Here is a 21172-nt window from a genome sequence, read left to right as displayed (position 1 = left end):
GATTAAGCCGCGACACTGGCCAGACGGACGCGATTCATTCTCACTGCCACCGGAAGATTTGACACGATTTTGACGCTCGTCGATTTAGATTCGATCTATGTGAGCTCTGTTTAGAATTGGGCTGTAAGGAAAGCTTGATATTGAAAGAAAGGAGCGTATGCATTGGTTTGTCGATTATTTTTGAGTTGAAGTATGCTTAAATAGGATATGTAAATAAGAAATTCAGAGGGAAACGTGGGTAAATCGTTTTGGGAACTTTCGTTTAGAAAGCCATCGAAAGCTCACTCGTGGCGCCACCATTGCCGAGAGTTATGAATTTAAGCTCCTGGAAGTCGCGATAGAACCTCGACCGATAACTTTGCGGACCCGTTCTCGTTTCTCAGCTACTGGACGGGTTGATTACCGTTCACCACAGCGAGTTCGGTGGTTTTGGCTCGTTCTAGCTTGTGTCGAAAGTTGGCAGCACGAAATCAGTTTCGCCAAGAGGTGCTTCATCTATTTTACTTCACGTGTAAGTAGATACAGGCAAGTCTACTCTATCTACAGTAGCCTTAATCTAGTCCATGCAAATAAGTTGGAATTTTTCACAATTACGAGTGACTAGCTACTATTTTCAAATGAAACCTAGTTTAGCGTTTTGATTTGAAATTTCAAATTGGAGATGACTCGATTTATTGCATCATTTTCTTGTCGTTGAAAATGTACCGTACATTATGTATTACTTATATAAATACATTGTGTAGTCTTCAAACTATAGTATACACGATTTATTGCAACGAGCAACAATACGACAAACGATATGTTGATAATTAAATTTAATGTATCGTCCGAGAGTCTGTAAAACCAACTTGGAACACGCTCAAGTACTTTTGTTTCGAATCAACGATCCTCCTAATTTAATTCCAATGCGTACTTCGTCTCTACTCCCTTGTTCGAGCATCCTCGAGACAAAGTAATAATATAATATAATATCGAAAACAATAGCAGTGACAACAATAACAATGACAGTTATCAGATCAACTCATCGAAGGAGAAAGACGTCAATTAGGCAAATCCCGTCGGTCCGTCCCACGCTACGGCCAGTTGATATATATATATACCGGGGCAATTAAAATCCTCGGGAATAATTCAACAAAGTAGACGACGAGATTTCCTCAAGACAAGGCCAGGTCCCTCGTTATCAACGCCACTTTAATAATCGCTACCCCTTCAGACTTTAATCAACTCGCATTATGCGCCGGCTAATAATGATCTCGATGCACGAGATCGTTTCCCTCTTCCTCGAGTGGCGTGGCTCCGCTCTCTAGCCACATCGGGCCACCGGGTTCGGTTTCGAGTAACCCTCGAACTCCAATTGTAATTAGCTTTCGAAATCCAGGAAGAGCCTCTGCCTGGCCCGCCACGAACCAGAGACCAGACGTTCGTTCTGGTACTCGACAAGAAGGAAACGTCCTTCGTCTCCGAGTGAAACAATTCTCGGCGCTTTAATTCGCCCGACTTCCTGCCGTTCCGCCGTCTTTATTTCGCTCGCCCTTTCCCTCGTCCGCTCCCGGTTTATCTGGCCGATCCGTGGCTCCGTGGTTTCGGGAGGATACACCAGAGTCGATTCCTGCAGGTTTTCCGTTTCGAAGGAGGAGCAGTTCCGCGAGGACTACAAAGAGACAAGGCCCTGGTGCAGAATCCAGTCGCCGACAAGGACAAACGCCAGCCGTGTCCTCGTTTCCTGGACAAAGACGCCCGTTTTGCCAGCAGTTTGTCTCCGCCGTCCGCCGGATTCCTCCGCGAAATCCTTCAGAGAATTCCGGCACCGCTGTATCCGTTCCTCTCTCTCTCTCTCTCTCTCTCTCTCTCTCTCTCAAACACACACACACACACTGAACTGTTCGTGGAATATTACACGGTTGCACGGGCACGCTACTTTAGCAGCGCTTGTACGTGGTTAGCGCCGTTTTCGTTATCGCAGGGAAATGTGGTCGATAGGGAAACTTGGCGGTTCACGCTTCAGCGGATGATGAGCAGAGATCTTTGTACCAGCGGGTTGATTGTCTTTGGATAATGCGTGAAATTCGCTCGATGAAATTGAATTTCTTGTTCCGGTTTTAGTTTACTTAACTCTTGGATTATTGTAGCTGAAGTGTAGATGCCCGGTAACAAGTAGGTTAACTTAAGGATTAAATGTATAGAATTTGTTAGCGATGCATAAAATGCAGAAATATATAAAATAAAACACTCGTTGCAATATAATACTATTTTCAATAACGTGGTATTATATAGCGTTATATATATTTCTGCTAAGATTCTACTTTTTTAACAAATATATCTTAAACTTACAAAATGAATTGGCTTGATTAGAGTACATCATATGTATGAATCATCAGATAATCTAACGTTCTGATAATATTATTATTAGATGTTACACTATCGTTTTGTGTTTCACAATTTTTCCTTCGACGTATCATGTCGCGTCCAGTACTGCGAGCGGTCCCTTTTCCATCGTGAACTTATTAAAAGTGTAATCGCTTTCGAACATCTCCGATACTTCGGAAGAATAATTCCTTTCCTCTTCGAAATCCTCTCAACGAGAACTCTCGACTCGGCTTGCACAAAGTGCTTACAAGGAACCGATTCCTTTCAAAATATTCTTTCGCGGAATAATTCTTTCGTTAAAGGACACCGTCGTCCAGCATCGTAAGACATTCTTCTCTGCGGAGTAAGTCTCTTACCTTCCATCATCCTTTCCATCGAAACACTCTGTCAAAGCACGATTTCCGCCGATACTTTCGAACGGAGTTACAGAGAAGAAATCGTACGGAAAGGGAGGAATTGTATTGAAAACTAGAAGGTGAACTCCATATTTGACTTGGTAGTCGGCCATCCGTTTGAGTTAACTCGATAATAGCCCCCTTCGTCTGATTCGACGTCAGATAGGATATCTGACTAACAAAGATCGTTCGCGAATCACTGGTTCGCCGCGGTCCAGCCTTGTTTGTTCGTCGTAAAATTCCGCATCCAAAATCAATTGCGACGACGTCGCGTGAGATGTTTCCTTCATAAGTTCGAGAGTGGGTTTCCTTGTTACTTTGTAACTTTGCGAGATGGTTGTTAGACAAATTACGAATACAGTACCGTGTTATTTCCCTATGCTACGTAATGGATTTTCAAAATTTTCAAGGAAATTGAGAATAAATGGGATTATATATCTCGAAAGTGGATTTAGATAGCAAGTAATATCAAATGGAGGGAATTTATATTGCTCAGTTGTTTGCCGTCAAGCTTAATTCTGGAATTTTCATCGTTGCATTTTTCTTTCTGGTTTTATTAATTAAACTTGTATCTCTTGATTGACAGACTCGAACTAGAAGTTTACAATTCCAAATTTTATATACATATATGATATTCATATGTTTACTACTATTTATGTATTTTTCGAAAATTTAAGAGAGAATCGACAAAATTCATACGACATGTAGAAATTAATATACATATTTTCGTAGATTCTGTTTCTTAAAGTATAAAGTTGCATAGACATTCTACTAATTACTTTCAATAAAACTCCGAAAGCTTGAAAACTGCACTACATCAACTACCGCACTGGAATGAAATCTGCAGACGTTCATTGTTAAACAGTGTACCATCGCCATTGAATATTCACCCATTTCGATACAACTAACCTGAACGACCCCATCGTCGATCATTGAGTCATCATCAAGGTAACAATAGGCAATGCTTTCCTAGGCTTTCCAAACACTCTGTTTCCTTTAGAAAGAGAACAAAAAGAAAGAAATCGACGTTCGCGACGATCTCTTTGGCCGGGCACGGAAGCGTGGAGGAACGGACGCGGCCGAACAGCGAGAGGACGTGAAGCTATTCTTAAAATAGGGCTCGACTGAACGAAGCGAATGAACGAGAGAAGCCGATACGCGTACGCGAAGGGTAGGGCGAGACGCGAGACGGTGCGTACGCGTTGATCGGAGGAAGAGGGAAAAGCACGATCGAAAGAGGAGCGTGTAACGTAGTCTCGGGAAGAGACGAGAAGTCGGAGAAAGAGAGGGAACGGCGGCGTGCCTCGCGGGTCGCCGGCTCTTCTTCAGGGTCCGAGCTTCGTCCGAAACGAAGCGCCTCCGTGCCGTTCTCCTTTTTCTTCTCTTATCTCCGAACGTGCCGTCGGGGACGACGCTTCGTCGAACGATTCGTTCGTCGTTCGATCGGTTCTCCACGTCTTTCGGTTTCGCCTCGCTCGCCTCTTCTCAACCCGCTTTCTTTCTCCATCTTTCCTCTGTCTGCGCTCTATCTGTCCCTCTTTTGCGCTCTGTCTGTCACCGTTCTCGCACGCATCGTCCTTCTCCATCTCTCGTACCTCCAGTTCTTCGGTTTCTTCCTCTTCTTGGCTGCTCTTCGTCCTTCTTCTTGTCTTTTCGGCTCGAGCTACGTGTGACGGTGAGCGTGGTGCACTCACGCTGCGGATGGTGGTGGTGCCTGGTGCTTGGTGTTGGTGCTGGTGGTGGTGCTGGTTGTTTCAGTGTCGTCGATGGTGTACGGTGGTCGATGGTGATCGGTGAATCCGCCTCGAGCGACCAGGGAGTCTCACCCTTCGAGCCCTTTCGCTTTCGCTCGATCAAGGGGGGGAGGCTGCTCGAGTTATGGCGTCCTACAGGAGCTATGTAAGTGTTGCGCTCGCGTGCAACTGTACCGAGTGGCACTGTGTATGTCGCGCGTTATCTGGAGCTAAGAATCTGCTGTTATTTGAAAAATAAAGAAATAATTCAGAATTTAGTCAATTGATCAGATGCACACGAATTTTTTGTTTGATCGAAAACGGTCGTAACTTTTTGGATTGTAACGCGTTCGCGTTAAGGTTCCAGCTAAGAGTAGCTTTTTGCCAAATTCCGCATTTCGTACGCGCATACCAGTACAGGCCGGAAACCTAGTACAGGATTTGGATCAACGGTTTTTGGACGCGGCAACGTTCAGGAAAACGCAATTTTACCGGCGGTTAATTGGCAGTTCGTTTCTGCCGGTTGAAACGTTGTTTACGCGACGTGGTGTCTTCATTAAATCGACGCCGGTCGCGAAACGACGTGAAGTTATAATTGGTGTTCCGCGGTGTCATCGCACGGGACGAATTTTCGCGAACGCAACGCTGAAAAAGAAGCAGAGGAACGCCGCTCACTCGACACCGCCACGCTGAAACGCGTTCTCTTCAATGTTGTTAAGCGTATCGGGTAACCGGGCAAGTAGAAAACGACGAATTTTCTCCGCTTCGTTTTCGCGTTCTTCCGAAATCCCAAAAAGATGTTTCTGCTTTCCCTTTCCACTTCTTTTTTTCCTTTTCTCCCGTGGTTTTTAATGTCTGGTCTATATGATTTATACACAGATATTGGTATGAGATTTTAGTTTCAACGATATGTTAATTAGGGGATGTGGAAAGATGCGAGAAATTGAGAATATCGTTTCATCGTAGAAATTATTTACGAATGCCACTTTCTAAAGTGTCATTCGTTGTTAATAACTTAATAATAAAATTTGTCACTGTATGTTATTAATATAAAAATAGTAATTTTTGGTTCAAAGTCAATGGTTTCTATATTTTTGTAAGTTTCTAGTCAGCCTGGTGCATCATTTTATTACATTTGCTTGCAACGATGCAAAATAACATTATATTTTTGGTTGTATATTTTTCTCATATCTAGAACTAGGGACAACATTTACTGAGACGATGTCTCGCATTATTTCAAAAAGATAGTTAAGGATCTAGCTAACCCATCAAATACAATATTAATATAAATTTATTACATAGATGTCTGACATTATCACTTGATTTTGTTGAGAATTAAACCGTGGAAAATTGGCGTGACTGTGTCTTCTGATGATCTGCATAAAGAGACGTTTATTATTTATTATATATGGTATTATTAACCCGCTGTTGTAGATAGTGTCGCTGGTCTGGTTTGTTGTCGAATCAGTTGATTTGCTTGACGATTCACTATGCGTTGACAAATATTTTTGAATGATTTAATAAATCCAGTTGAGTTAATAAATCTAGCAAGATTAGTTGTTATTTTAGACAATAATTAATTTTAGGAAATAATTTTGATTATTTTTAGCTATTAACGTAATATAATTATTTTTTAATATTGTTAATGATAAGCAATTTCGATAAAACGAAAGAATTTCTTATTTGTAATATGTTTTATAATAACGATGGAGTGAGAAGAGAAACAGAGAAATTATGGCTAAAAAGGAATTTAATTTATTACGATGTTCCATATTTTTAATTAAGAACGTTTTAATTAAGTTTTTAGTTTATATATGTAATGAAAATAGGAAAAAAGTTAATTTGCAATTAACAACGTTATTAAAAGACGAATTGGAAGTAAACGTATATTATTTCCACGCAAATAAACATTAAGTGAAATCCAATGTAATTATGACATTCTATTACTCTCATAGTTAAAATAATTTCTTCTCTTCTCATGTTTCACGAGTTTCATTGTCTAACAAAAATACATGAATTCATTTTCGTGTATTCACATTCAGTATAATTTATATCAAATTATTATTTCTGCATAAAATGAACGATGTAGTATTTACCCAACATTTATTACACAGTTGCTACAATTACTTTCGCGAACTATAGTTGATATCTTCTACGACATTTAGAGACAATAATTCTACGATGTCATGTGATGATCAACGATAATTGATCTTGATCAAGATGATCTACAGTGCATTAATACTCTCTATTCTACTCTCTATTCTCATTTAATGTTTCAATATAGCATGTGATATTTTTACTTTAAAATTTTCAAGGCATTAAACTCAGTATAAAATAATAAACAGAGTGGTAATAAATTTAAAAATAATTGTATGAGTCAAATATAAAGTAATAATCCACAATAAATCGGATGGAAAGTAACGAATGAAACGATAAATTGATATGAATAGTTATGTGATTATTATTGATTGACTCCATTTTTTACAAATTTTTCAATTTCAGCACCGAAAGTTGATTATAATTTATTTTAATATTTATAATAAATAGATATTTAATTATTTATCGCATGACATGTTTCGCATTGTACAGCAACAACAAATATCTATTCTTGGATGTAAATTATATTTAATTCATCTCTCTCATCAATTATAATATTATATTATTACAATTATCATTTCACGTCATTATAATATCAATGAATAATAATAATATTGTTATCTAACCTTTCTTCTATCCACTGTAATGAATTCAACATTGAATATAGGATTTTATTTTATGAAAAAAGGTAACCGTGAACTTATACCAATTGTAACTCTCGACCAAACCAAACGTCGTGGGAAAAGTATAACAGTTAAAGTAAACGTTCTCAAATTTCAAGCAAAGTTTCTTCGAAACTTTGGTTTGGCGATATCAGCCGGAAACGCGTAAGCGATGAATATTTTGGATAAAATTAGTCCCATAACTTATAGTCGTCGCAGCTCGCGCGTAATCTATGCACAGAGCGACTGCCCGTTGTAATTATGGCATGTAAATGAAGTCCATTAACGTTATCGTCCGAAGGCCGCACGCGAGCCTCTGTTTCACGCGGGCCGCCTCGCTGTTTACAAAATACCGAGAATTTAAGATCGCCGTTCGCCAGCCACGTCGATGACGCGACTTCTCCCTCATGCTTCTCTGATTCCACGTGTTACGTATATTCGTGCACCACGAATCGAGCACACTGACCTCACTCATGTACGATCATTTAAATCACGTTACGCCGTCGACAGTCGTTGTCACGTTTCAGTTTTAACTCGCTCGTGTCCGTAAACGAGGATTTCAGGATTCGAATTAATTTAATTTCGAAGATTTTACTCTCGTTCAGCGTTCTATATTCCACGGAATGAAGGTAACTCACGATATGGAAGTCGTTGGCAATTTCTATCGCGAGCGAGGCACGCAGTGTTGAAATAGCGTTATACGCTTTAAAATTAATTATTTTCATTGATATTGTTACGGTCAGCACATATTCAAGACAACGATCATTCATACCTGTATCGAGACACGCGAAGCATGTCATTCATTGATTCGAAATTTTATCGCTTCGTAATTGTGATTGTTGAATAATTATTGAGGAATTAAGTATAATACGATTTTGTTCAATAGTAATGTTCGAAAAATAATTATAAATTGTTTTCGTCGGTATCTTACTTATTTAATTATGTAAGATTGAGAATGAAATAAGGTCACATTTGACTGTTACATACTAAAACTATTTGGAAAATATTTGCAAATATCGCAATTTTGCAAGAATATTGTACTTGCTCGTATCTTATATTAGGTTTTGAATCTTTGATTATTTGTTCAGTGAGCTAGGTTTGTTTGAAATTTTCTAATATGATTATTGCTTCCGTGAAGTTTTAAAAGTTGTAGAAAAGACTATTTCCTTCCTAATTTGCATAGTTTGATATTTTAGTGTGTTTGAAAGCAAATATCTTTGTTTAAAGTTATGTCTCCTCTTCTTAGTTGTAGTTATAGTTCGGCCACATTATGTCTTCTAAGTTTTATACTTCCTCATATACTTCTGCAATAACTTATAGAATTGAAATATACTTTTGAAAAGGTGCTCTTTAAAAAGAAAATTTTTGGAATTTACATCAGAAAGAGTTAATTAGTATTTAGAAAGAGTTAATTAGTATCTTTAAAAAGATATTCTATTTTATAGAAGTTAATTCAACATTATTTTAAATTCTCTCAAATCTATTATGAAATGGTGTGTAAAATCATTAAATACCAAGTAAGCATCAAATTCGAGTGCATTTTTATAAAACTTAAAACTTTGACTTAACAAAGCAGTATATGTATATTTCCGAAAATTTACATTGAAGAATTCAGATTAGAAACCACAAACGTGAATGATTATTAACAACGATCGACATCGATTTTAAATCAAAACTTTATTAACATCATTTTGTAGAAAACCGAAATGTGGAATTTGTCATTTCTTGTCCGAATACTTTCTTTATTGCTAAATAAAAAAAAAAAAAAAAACTCTTTTCCAAACACAAATTCCCATTAATTCGCGAAACAAATCCGAAAATAGAACTCGTTTTAAAAATCAGCAGCCACGTCGTACAGATACGGAACAGCTAGCCGTAATAGACCGTCCAGTAGATAGAGGACGGTCGGTGGTCAGACAACGTCGGACGTCGCGTCGTAAGCCAACTACGGATCCGATAATAATACATAGATCGGCTGGCAGCGGTGCGGAGGTAAACATTTACCGAAGCAGCTCGGACTCGACAGCCACAGGGCACAAATTCCGGGTGTGCACCTCACGGAAACGCGTCCATACGTCGGCGTCGGGTCGCTTGTGCCGTAGCCAGCAAAATTAGCCGGGCCTTTCCCAGACGACGTATGCCTGCCGGCAGTGTACTCGTGCAAACCTTTCCTCTGCCTATGCCACGAATATGCGCGCTCGCGTTGCAACGACACGCGCCATATACGTGGTGTCTCGTTCGAGTAATTAGCGTGCTCAACCTCTCAAATGGCTGTTAACGAGTTAATTTTTGTTGACCACTCGAACGAGTGGTCTAGAGGGGACTAAAGAGAGGATTTCCTTTTGTCACTGAGTTGAAAGTCAAAAGTCAAACACGTCCTTGGTGTAATTCGAGTTGAATATTCTGGTTTGCATTTATCAATACTTATTTAGAAGATTTAATTTAATTTAATTATTTTCTATTGTCTGCGACATCTAAAATGAGATTTCGAATGATTGAATATTGAAATTGTATTTAACATTGATTTATTCGTTACGACAGAATTCTTCTGATCACGATAATTCAAAGCAGATAATTCAAAGATAATCAGTAATCGAAACGTGTGCGTATTTTAGTCGTGAGAGTATTCTGTATATTGGGTGTGAAGTTTCAAAAAGAGCTGACAAGCGAAACCTAACCTATCGAGCTTTCTCTCCGAGGTTTTCGTTGCAAAGCTCGATAAAGAATATCTTCGGTCGTTTCGACCGACAGCTTTAAGGAAGCTCTCGAGGGAACGGGAACAGTTTTGCCCTGGTCCAATGGGGTTCTTTAAACACGGCTTCGCCAGGGGGATGAGCCAGGGGTGTACGATATCTCCTTCTTTTCGAACTTTTCAGAGTGAGACCTGGTCGAAGAGGATTTCTGCGCACGGGTGAATCTTAATGTACGCTACGATATGTAGACAAACTCGCGATATCGAAGTTTATTCGATTGCTAGATACCATTTATTCTTTTTTTTTTTTTTTTCAATCTGCTTCACTCGATAAAATAAAATGTCTCCATTTTCTGACTACTTTAATATGATATTTCATAATATAATGCAGATTGATGGGTAGAAAATTACAAGTACAATTCCATTTAAAATAATAATATAGTAGTTGAATACTTGTAAAACATATACATATGGTTACATTTATTGCACCAACTATTAGACAATCGATTTTAAAAATACGTAAAAATCATAGGGAATTCAACAAACTAAAAAATGATATTTATCAAATGACAACGTAGAACTTGGATAAAATGTAATCGATGTTTCATTTTAATTGTTTTATTATATATATGGGAAAGTCGTACTTGAGCGTGTCCTTTCAAAAAATTTAATCTTACACTCAACACGTAGTACATATTTAAATCAAACATCGTTAATTATCATTGCTCTTTGCTTTGCATAATTACAAACATTGCATTATAAACAGCATTTTCGAGAAAATTACAAACGTTGAAAGTTTCGTCACAAACTCGATCCAATATTTCTGTGCTAATAGATAAGTTACGGCTCAAAGCGACTGGATACATCTCTCCACGAATCTGATTTATGAACCATTTCGAACAGGAACAGGACCAATGTAGAGTCGATACGAAACCATTTCAAAACCGATGTAATAACGGAACAGCAGGACCGAGACCGGAATCGATATCAAGCAAAACACAGTTAGAGGATTATTTCGATTCTTCGTAACTATTCCCAGCAGGCGGGCTCGGTACCGTGACCGTTTGCAATCTCCGCCGGTGGTTGACTTCAGTGGAATCATTTTACGTAATAACGACAACTTCGTCGATCGACGAGCATCTCCCCGACGGCGTGGCATGTCGACGACGGGACGCATGATAAATTTAGCAGAAGTACAACGTGTTCGCATTCCACTTCCTAGACGCGAAATCGAACAAGTTGGTCTTTAAAGTTTTCGCCTGCGCGAGATGACATTTACACGGGGTGCCGAACTTGGGGCAAACTGCGAGACACTCGACATCTCGTTCGATTCATCAACTTCGTAAACGTTCGACGAAATTAATTTCAGTCCCTGATGTGTAATTAATAATATGCAATTACGATGATATCAAACTACCTCGTGCTACGTTGCGTTTCGTAATTTACGACCGAAATTAATCGTTATCTAATATAAAAAGGAAGTTTCACATTATAACACAAATATTAAACTTGCATCTCTTGTAATCGACATTTTTGTACGAATTATTAATCCCGATTCGTTCAAATGAATTTTTCATTTAACAATTTATCAGTGGATTTAAGATAAACGGAGACAAATGAAATTTAATGTTGTAGTTTTCAAAGCGTTAAATACTTTGATCAGAGTTGCAAGATCAACAGTTTGTTTTCCATGAGTACAAAATCTAAGGAGATAGTAAAGAGATACTTCTTCAGGCCCAACATAATCAAATTATCTGTCTGTCTCCAAGATAGAGTCCCTCCACAAAGCTTAGACAACATATTGAAAATATTACAAGCCTGTTATCCGCGATGAAAGAAGCAGGAGAAAGAAACAATGACAAAGGAAAGAAGGGTGTGTTCGAGGAGGGCGGTTCCTGCCTTCGTGCTTGTACCCGAGGCGACGATAAATCTCGCGACTCTCCGAGGGGAGGAAGGCCGATCACCGCGATGAAGAGGCAACAAATCGCGTCCCGTTCAAACGCAAAACCCTGGTAATATCGCGTCGAAGACCGCGGGGTCGCTTAAAAATAGTGCGACTCTCGAACGCGTCCCGTTTATTTCCAGGCTTATTCGAGGATCGTCGTCGACGGACGAGACCGGCGATTAAGTGAAAGGCCAGAAACGGAGGTTGGAAAATTGGTGTCGTCGTTAGTCGGGAATCGTCGGATAATATCGCTCGTTAATAATGTTTCCTCTTCTCTTGAAATGACTTGAAGGGGAATGGAAGGATTAATCCCTCGAGTGACGTTATAACTCCTGATGCAGATTTTAGACTAAATATGAAAAAACACGAATCATGCTCTTACTACAGATTACGAGTAGATATTATATTCGTGAATATTGACGATTATTACATTTGCATCACTTGGACGCATGTCTTTAAGTTGCTTGTTTCACTGTATATATAAAATTCTGTTAGGGTCTTATCGTCCCATAAAAAATTTTAACATTTTTATTAAAATTTTAAATTCAACAATTTATACATGAGACAGTATATATTTCATTAATCCTTCCATTCCAGATTTCATTAAAAAAATCAATTGATTATGCTACTTTTGTACAGTCAGTCATTAAATTATTTATTGGGCAGATTTACTTAAAATTATTTTCAATAAGACGTGTTTTAGATAAACAGGTGAATATATTTATTTTGCCTAAATATATTTAATTATTTACGTATAATACATATATTTATTACTAATTTAATCGTACGATGTTACAATCAAGCAGTATTACTAAAAAGTAATCATATTTCCCTAAGATGATCGATTAATTCCACACGATCATCAAGGGAAATCGAGCGTACAGCAGTACTTTGAGCTTGACTACGACCGTAGGGAGCGAGTTAAATATTATGACGAAGATTCAACGTTACGGATGGTAAGAGGCGGTTTGAAACGAAGAAGAAAGAAGGAAGAGGAGAAACGACTCGGGACCGAGGACAGAGAAAAAGATTTAACGGCTCTTCTGAATATTTCAGGGCGAGTTGTTGCCACGGCAAAACGTTGTCGCGGGACGATTTAATTGAGCGTTCTTCTCTTACCCTCTCGACGCTCGGTGCATAAGCCCCTCGGAGGAACGTCAACCGGAAATGCATATGCATCCGTGGCTCGCGAGCCGGCGCTGTGCATCCAATTGCAGCCGGCGTTAAATGAAAAAACATACGCTTCCCTGATCGCTTCGATGTTAGGCGGATTTATTCGCTTCCTACGGTTCAGGATGAAATGTTTAGAGGATTGCAGATAGAACGTGTGGCTGTAGCGTTCTTGTTGAATCTTATTTATGTTGTAATATTTAATCCTGTCTTTGCATTCAAGGGAATACAGGTTCTTTTTTAATTGTATTACGTTGCGTTATGGTAATTCCTTCATTCTTCAAATAGGACATTTTTGGGGAATTTCTCACGTCGAATGAAACGAATTATTTATTTCATCTTTGCTTTATCGTCTTCCAATGTTTGATGTTGCCATATTTTAGTACAAAAAGTCTTCATACATAAAGTGAAAATTATGACAGAGTTACTTGTGAATATTTTCGATAAATGAATTAATGTGAAACATTTTGAAAATTAACATTTTTAATGTACTACTGATACAATCACACCCACGTAAATATTCGTCAAGAGTGAATCTTTGTCTTAAGAGGGAAATTTCAATAATTTAATTATTTCATTGAATTACTTTATTTGATTATTTTGCTGAATCAAATATTTTCACCACTCGTTTAAGATGAATATCTACTGTATGTCTTTCATTATTAATTTCAAATTTATTTTAAATTAATCGTGTCTTGCTCGTAAAAATTTTATTAAGAGAAACAAATATTAAAAACTATTTTTATGACACAAGACGTAATGAACTAATGAAACCAACATTATACCGTACCCATAATAATATACGACGATAAACAAAATTTTCTTCTCCATTTCTCGAATGAGAAACTTCGCCGGGTTGCTCGATAAATCTCAATAAAGGAAACGAATTACCCTCTTGGCAATTATCCGCCAGCATCCCCTAATATTCTAAACTCCGGCACGATCATCGCGTTATATACAACTCGCGACAAATTGCACGTTAATACTAGGAGATGTCTGCGATAAAAGCGGCGGCATCGCGATAATGCCCGGGCTTTTCATTGCGCCACGCCACGACAATAAATTATGTTCGCCGAGAGGCTAGCCAGTATTTGGCCAGCGCTTTGTGCTCACATTGAACGTCGATGTTCGCATAACCGACTAACGAGTCGGCTCGCATCCACATTTGATGCCTGGACATTTCCATCCTGGATACAGGTGTTTCCGATAGCTTACGATCCGATCGCATACATTTCACCCTGCACTGGAATTTACGCGGAACAGTATGCTTAGCACAGTTGCATGGAAAATATTTTCGCTCGTCCAGTTGTGTACCCAATGTCCATTGTGTCTGGTTTTCGTAGAGTAGTGGAGGTGAACGATAATTGACAATCGTTGCAAGTTTTTTCATTTGTTTGTTCGTTTGTGGTCTTCTTTTTTTTCTCGCTTGAATTTTATGTTGAAAATTTTCTTAAAACTGCTTCATCAATGAAGATTCATTGATTATGGAGAACATAAAATTATTCAATTAATCACAATTATTCAAAACTCGTTCTTCCAATAAAATCTCGTTAATTCCAATTTAATAATGAGACACGTGCAACAATTTGAAAAGAAACAAAAAAAAATAGTCCAAAGAAGCTACCGTTATACTACGGACAAGAAAAGAAGAAAAGGCCTCATGTTTGAAAGATAACAGTTCAATATTCAAACAACTTGAGGAGGAAATATCCTTTATTTGATCCAACGTGTTTTCCAAATCGAAAGAGCGTGCTTCTGTCAGGCAGCTTCCTTTGAAATCCACTCAGTGTATTGTTTAAGGGTGCTCGCCGTACTCGGCGGTATTCTAGAAAATATCGTTTCCTCTTGCTTCCGTTCGCCCGTTGTTTCTGTCCGTCCTTGTTCCAATGTTTCTCTCCGCTCGTACGTGTACACGGGAAGAGGGAACATGCCGGTGGATACTCCAGAGGGAACATGGACGAAGACCTCGCGGCTATATTTAAACGGACTCGTAGACATCGCCTCGAGTCTCTCTCTCTCTCTCTCTCTTTTTCCATCCAGCCGGCCACGAAGGAGCATCTGGCGTATGAGCTTCGAAAAACCGCAGCGACTGTGACAATCCGCGTCCTTCTGGAAATCGCGAAACGACTCCACGGAGGAAAGCGTGACACAACTTTCTCGCTGTTACGATCGTGTTCGCTGACTTTAGACGTCGCTAGCTCAGAGAGTCTACTAGCTTTATTCGCTCGTTTGTTACTAGCGTTTTGTTCGCCCTGCGATGATAGTTTGGATTCAAGCTTGGATTCGCTTTATTACGAAACCGCTGCAACCTTACACAATTGTTCACAGTGTACATCAATGAGCAATTATATCTGCACATTTTGAATTTGAACAAGATGAGATCAAACAATAATTATCGAAACTTGTTCAATGAATTGTCGTTTGCTGTGATCGTTGCTGAACGTTAGACCTGAAAATCTCAAAATATTTTTTACGTCAGAGTGCTGACTATTTGGATACTGATTATGTTGACAATGACATTCATAATTCTGTCAAGATATTGGCAGTTTTTAAAGAGAAGAAGCAAATTATTAAAAAGATGGAACGAATCAATGAGAAACAATTGACTAGACATGAAATTTTTCAATTTTAAACTGACATATTTTTCAAGAATATTTAATTGAATAATAATAATAATAATAATAATAATAATGTGCAACATGTATCGGAAATAATTCGGAAAGAACAGTAGATGAGATTATGCAAATACATTCTCTCGATTTACACGAGCTTGTATGACATTTCACACACCCTATGCCAACGCGGTGTAAATCCACAACGAAATTCATTAATTCGAAGAGTACACGTGTGCTCACATTAAGCTTCGTATGATAGAAATATATAGTTCAAATATTTAATAGAAACATAGATAAAAATATATTATCGTATAGCAACTTATCCATTCCCATGTAATATTTAATGAGTCTACTTATTGTTACCATAGTAATCTCATCTGTATTAAAAGCATCCAATTAACCTCTTCAACTTTTAATTTTGTTTCTCTCTTTATTCGAATTTTGAGTGATGCTAATTACTGCAATTACAAAAAAGGTAAAGATTTATTTGTCCATTAAAAAAATGTGAGATGAATTGAAAATAATCTAAGATCAAATAAGTAAGATCAGTTTACTCGAAATTTGTTTCCCTATTGTTCGTACAACACAGAAAAAAAATCGTCGATAGATAGATATAATTCAACCAAGTAGGTTCAGTGACATGATGGAATAGGCCGATCTATAGTCGGGCCGAGTCTCAAAATTGATTTCAATGCGGACAATTGATCCGCGAGATCATCTGTGTTTGCGGACCGCGTTGTTGTCATTTCTGCTAGCAAATATTGGTCGTCGCTAACAAGACAGTGGAATGTTCGACCAATCTAACTGGCCAAAACGGATTTTTCTTTTTTTATATTTTTCAACGATTTTCAAACTAAAATTTTGCAATCATTGTGCAGATGAAGATTTTAGTTTCAAAACAATATAAAAATTAACTGTAAATATTTTACAGTTTTATATAAAACTATTTTATATGGAATATATTTTATATGGGACGAAATATTTATAGCACGCTTGGAATCTATGTGATTGGAGGAAACTTTTTAAATTTCTCACTATCCACATTCTTTTTCAGTAAAAATGTTTTCCACTGCAAAAATATTCTCTGTCCAAATAATTTTCGACAAATTTTGAAGGAAATCAGCCTCCAATTAAACATCGTATAAATCGAGAAACGAAAATCAAGAAAATTTACAAAATCTCGAGAATTAAAGAGAAATGTTATAAAAATTATATGCATTGCGGTACGAAATAATTCTCGACTCGAAAGAGAGACGGCGTTCAAGCTCCATTAAAAGAGGCTTAAGTGCACTTCTATTTATACGCAGATTCCTAAGAAAGCCAGAGCTGAGGATATTCAATCTTTCGTTTCAGCCCGGAGCTTTCACTTAGTATTAATTAAACCCTGGCCCGTTGTCATTCTGTCGTAAAATAAATAGCCCGAACTAAAAGCTGCGCGCTTGTGACACCGCAAGGTGCCGCAAGAAATTGGCAGAGCACCACGAATCGGCGAAAAGAGTACGTTGCTCTCCCCATGACCCGTCGAAATTCGAGCCGACCGCTTTCTATTCGTTAATCGTACATTTTGATGGAACGCGATCTCAGGTAAGTTCTCCAGAATTGTTGATTTTTTGAGGGAACAGGACGTGAATCTTGATCCACTCCGACCAGAGAACGTCGTTCTTTTCAGCTGACCTATCTGGCCAAAAGGCTATCGTGCCACTGAAAGACACGTATAATTAAACATTAGAATCTTCTTTTTTTTTTACTTTTCAACGATTCCAAATTGCGACCATTATTAAAGAGAGAAGATCTTTAAAATAATATGAAGATTAGCTGCAAATATTTATGGATAGGTCTCTCTCAGAACAATATTGCCTAGTTTGCAAATTGTACATCCTCCTTCTCGCATATCGTAGCGTAACAACTGGCCAATGCCAGTGAGAACGAAAGTATAATGAAACAAGACCGACGCGTACTTTGAGGACGATGGAAAAAAAACGACAGATATAAAAAAAAATTAATCGTTTACAGGTGAACTCCGTAGGAAATATTGTCAAACGTTAAATGTTAAATGTTTAATAAATGTTAAACGTTAAATGTAGAAGCACAGAAAGTTGAACATGTGGCGGGTCGAGGTGGACGTTGCGTTTCCTCATGACGGATAAAGAATTCAGGGACGGAAGCAGGAATGGAAACATTGGATGACATTAAATATTACTGTTGGCGAAGTTGAAAATGTCACAGAGGTAGATAAATTTTTTACCTGCTTTATCATTTAAAGATCCTACAAGCTACGACATATACTATCTATCCACAGTATCCATAGTATATGTATAACGTAATTTATTATTCATCTTTTTTTACTTATGAATGAATAAATTAGTACACAAATCTCGATGGTTTAATTTTTGTCGGTAGACTGTGGATTTTTGTACAAAATTATAGTTTTGGGAGATACTATAAAAGACATTATACTTTGGCTATTTTTATATTCTTCGTAAATGCGTAAAGATTCGCTGTTTATTTATTAGACGTGTGTTTCTTAATATTTTCATATTATAGATAAACATTTTTTATCAGATTTCTAATTTATTTGATTGAATAAGCATCGATGTTAATGCGGTTTTGTTAAATTATCATCGAATATAGAAATAATAATTCGCGAATAACTTTCCCATTTTATGCAATCGTTTATCGAATAAAATACGATATTTCACAACTTCGAAATCTCATAACGTAAGAATTAAGAAACATACGAACTTTCAAAATGTTTTGTAAACTGTATTTCAAAATAATCGATTTCGAAATATTTCGCGAAAGAGATTTCTAAATGAAGAATAAATAATGCAACTGTGTTAATCAAACTGTAGCGTTATTCGTACTCGATTCGTAGCTCAATTAAATTCAATTCTATATTTCTTCTATGAAATGATGAAAATGCTTTCACGTTTTATTAATTTTTACTGCTGCTATTTTTATTTCTTTGTTGTTATTACTGGATCCTGTAATATCCCAGGCGTTATAAATATTTTTATAATTTCACTCTCTCAAGTAAGACGTACCTTCAACTAGGTTAAATCTTATAATCGCAGCTCACAAGCTGAGATATCAATTTTTCATTAAACTCACATTTCCATTCGTCATTACTGCAACGAAAGATTAACAGCCTTTTGAATTTCTTATTTCTTCTTCAGTATTCGAGCGTAACTCTCAACTGAATTTTTAATATCTCGAAATGAGAAGATCCGCAACATTCAACTTTCGTAAGGGAACCTTAATGACCCGCTCTGGGAATATTTGAAATATTCATGGAACGAAGAAACGATTACAACTTAGCAATTAAAGCGAACAACAGCGTTGTCCGACGAGTGATTTATCGGTTTGTAACAGCATCGGGAGACTCGACATCCCTGATATCGGACTCCGTCAGAGTCTTCGCCCGCAACTTCCGGCAACTTATACGTCACCGGAAGTTTTCCAATTACGCGGCGAAGCCGTTGCTGTTTCTCCGTCGAAGCGTTTAGTTCTTGACATTCTCTCGTCGCCACTTTTGCGGCGGCGGCGGCTTTTCATTGAAAGACTTTCGCACCGACCCACTCGCCCGCATCTCGAGAAACTTCATTAAATATCTTTAGCTTCCGATGACTTGCCACGCAACTTGCAACTGAAATTAATTGGATACACCGGGGCGCGACTTTCATAATGGATTCGCGTGGCAACATGGCGGATTGATAAAATCCCCTCTACAATTGCACGGGGGTTTCTCTAACTCGGAAATTTTAATTGCAATTAACGCCTTGGCACGTCGGCTGGCGTTTCGCGTCACGAGATACTCGATTAAATTGCAGCGCATATACGGGAATTAAATAGTAGAACGATAATGGTAACAGCTAGTAGCAATCTAATTTGAATTATATTAGCATCTCGAAATGTATTATGCGAAGTACGATAATGTTAGCTGTAATAATATTAGCTCGCACAAATGAAAGTTTTTTGAGATAACTTTCTACTGATTGTATTTTTTAACTTAAGCAAAATATTGATATGATTTAGGATCAGTAATTATTATTATCGTTGTTACTATTTCTGTTTCTATGCAGTTTCAAGTTTTGTTAGGATGATGATAGAAAAGTATGCTAAATATAAAATGTATTAGTCAAAATCTCTTGGCGAATAAAAAAAAGGCGCAGAATTTATTTCTTGATTTGTTGGCGAAATAAATGCAACGTAATTAAAATTTACCTACAGCTCGCAACTAATTATCTAAAATGAAAAGTTAGACGAATTGTAAGCCTTGGCCCAACATTTTAATAATAATAATTGATTTCCAAGAAAAATAATTCTTCCACAAAAACATACATTCCGTAAGACGCGTAGTTTCCAGAATTCTGCTTCAACGGAGAAAGAAGCACATCGATTCACTTTGTTCGTGAATAGTGTTGAAAGATTGCGTAAGAACAGGGACAAACCAGGAAGTGAAATTAAAGGTTCACACACGATTCTTGCCAAAAATACGCTCGGCAAATGTCATACGGGATTCACTTTCGACGTACACGTGTTACGCGAACACCCGGAGAGACTGAAATCGTTTCCTCGATTCATGCATCAAATACTGAAAAACTTGGCCGCTGGCCCAATGCATGAAACGTGAAATAACCGACCAGTTGAGATGGATCGTCGAACTGGCTCTAATCGGCATTTTGCAACATAAACACTCTTCGCGTGGAAATCAGTTATTCTTATCAGTAATTCTTTTGCGTGCAAATGCGATCCTACATTCGTATAATATTCATTTGCCCAAAATATTATTCTTCTGTGTTGATTTACAAATCAATAATACATATATGCGACATACGTATTATCACTTTCAAAGAGGAAAATAATATTTTATAAAACGTTCGGTAGCTATGTTGCCTTTGCTTTCAATATTTGATATTCCACTGATATAATTCGTTTGAGCAATTATTGTCACGCGGTTGCTTTTTAATGAGTCCACTCGTATCGAAATCGTATGGAATGTAATAACAGAGCATCAGGGATAAAAATACTTTTATTTTTTCCATCAGTGGTCAGTTGCAGTGACTTTGCAGAATTGCTTATACAGAGATAATTACGTACACTCAATTGTACAGATACATAAATCAGTGTATTAAAAAAATATCGTAAAATAATATACAATCAACATAATGAAATACATATGTATATATCTACAAAAGAAAGACATTAAGTAACCAACAAAATTAAGAATTAAAATTAAAATGGGAAATTAAAAATTCGTCACTGAATATATAAAACTCTTTTGTGGTCTTAATAAACTACGTGTCTACAAGGTACTAAATGATCACGACAATTTCCAAAATCAAATTTTCGCTTCAAAAATTCATGAAATTGTAAAAGATAATTTCGTCGTTCACTTAACTTGTGATCGAAAGGATCACGTATTTTCTTCGAACGAATAATACTACGGTAAATTAAATTTCTTGCTCTCCCATTCCTGCAATCCCATTTCCTCGA

General features: G+C 37.5%; 1 protein-coding gene across 6 annotated transcripts in view; it reads left to right on the top strand.

The window, feature by feature from the left end:
- The first annotated feature begins 4091 nt into the window (after positions 1-4091).
- The window catches only part of LOC122529641 (serine-rich adhesin for platelets-like), a 44725-nt gene continuing 27644 nt past the window's right edge, over positions 4092-21172 (top strand). For 4 of the 6 annotated variants that reach the window (XM_043656242.1, XM_043656161.1, XM_043656321.1 and 1 more), the window contains exon 1: positions 4093-4661. In XM_043656242.1, coding sequence (XP_043512177.1) covers positions 4641-4661 — 21 coding nt within the window. In that variant the 5' untranslated portion in view covers positions 4093-4640. Of the gene's footprint in view, positions 4662-21172 lie in introns of all 6 variants that reach the window. The other 2 variants (XM_043655992.1, XM_043656080.1) reach the window with 2 other exon arrangements.

Source organism: Frieseomelitta varia, unplaced genomic scaffold (genome assembly GCF_011392965.1).
Source record: "Frieseomelitta varia isolate USP_RPSP 00005682 unplaced genomic scaffold, Fvar_1.2 scaffold_1006, whole genome shotgun sequence".
NCBI classification, from domain to species: domain Eukaryota; kingdom Metazoa; phylum Arthropoda; class Insecta; order Hymenoptera; family Apidae; genus Frieseomelitta; species Frieseomelitta varia.
This window is presented reverse-complemented; position numbering and strand designations above follow the sequence as displayed.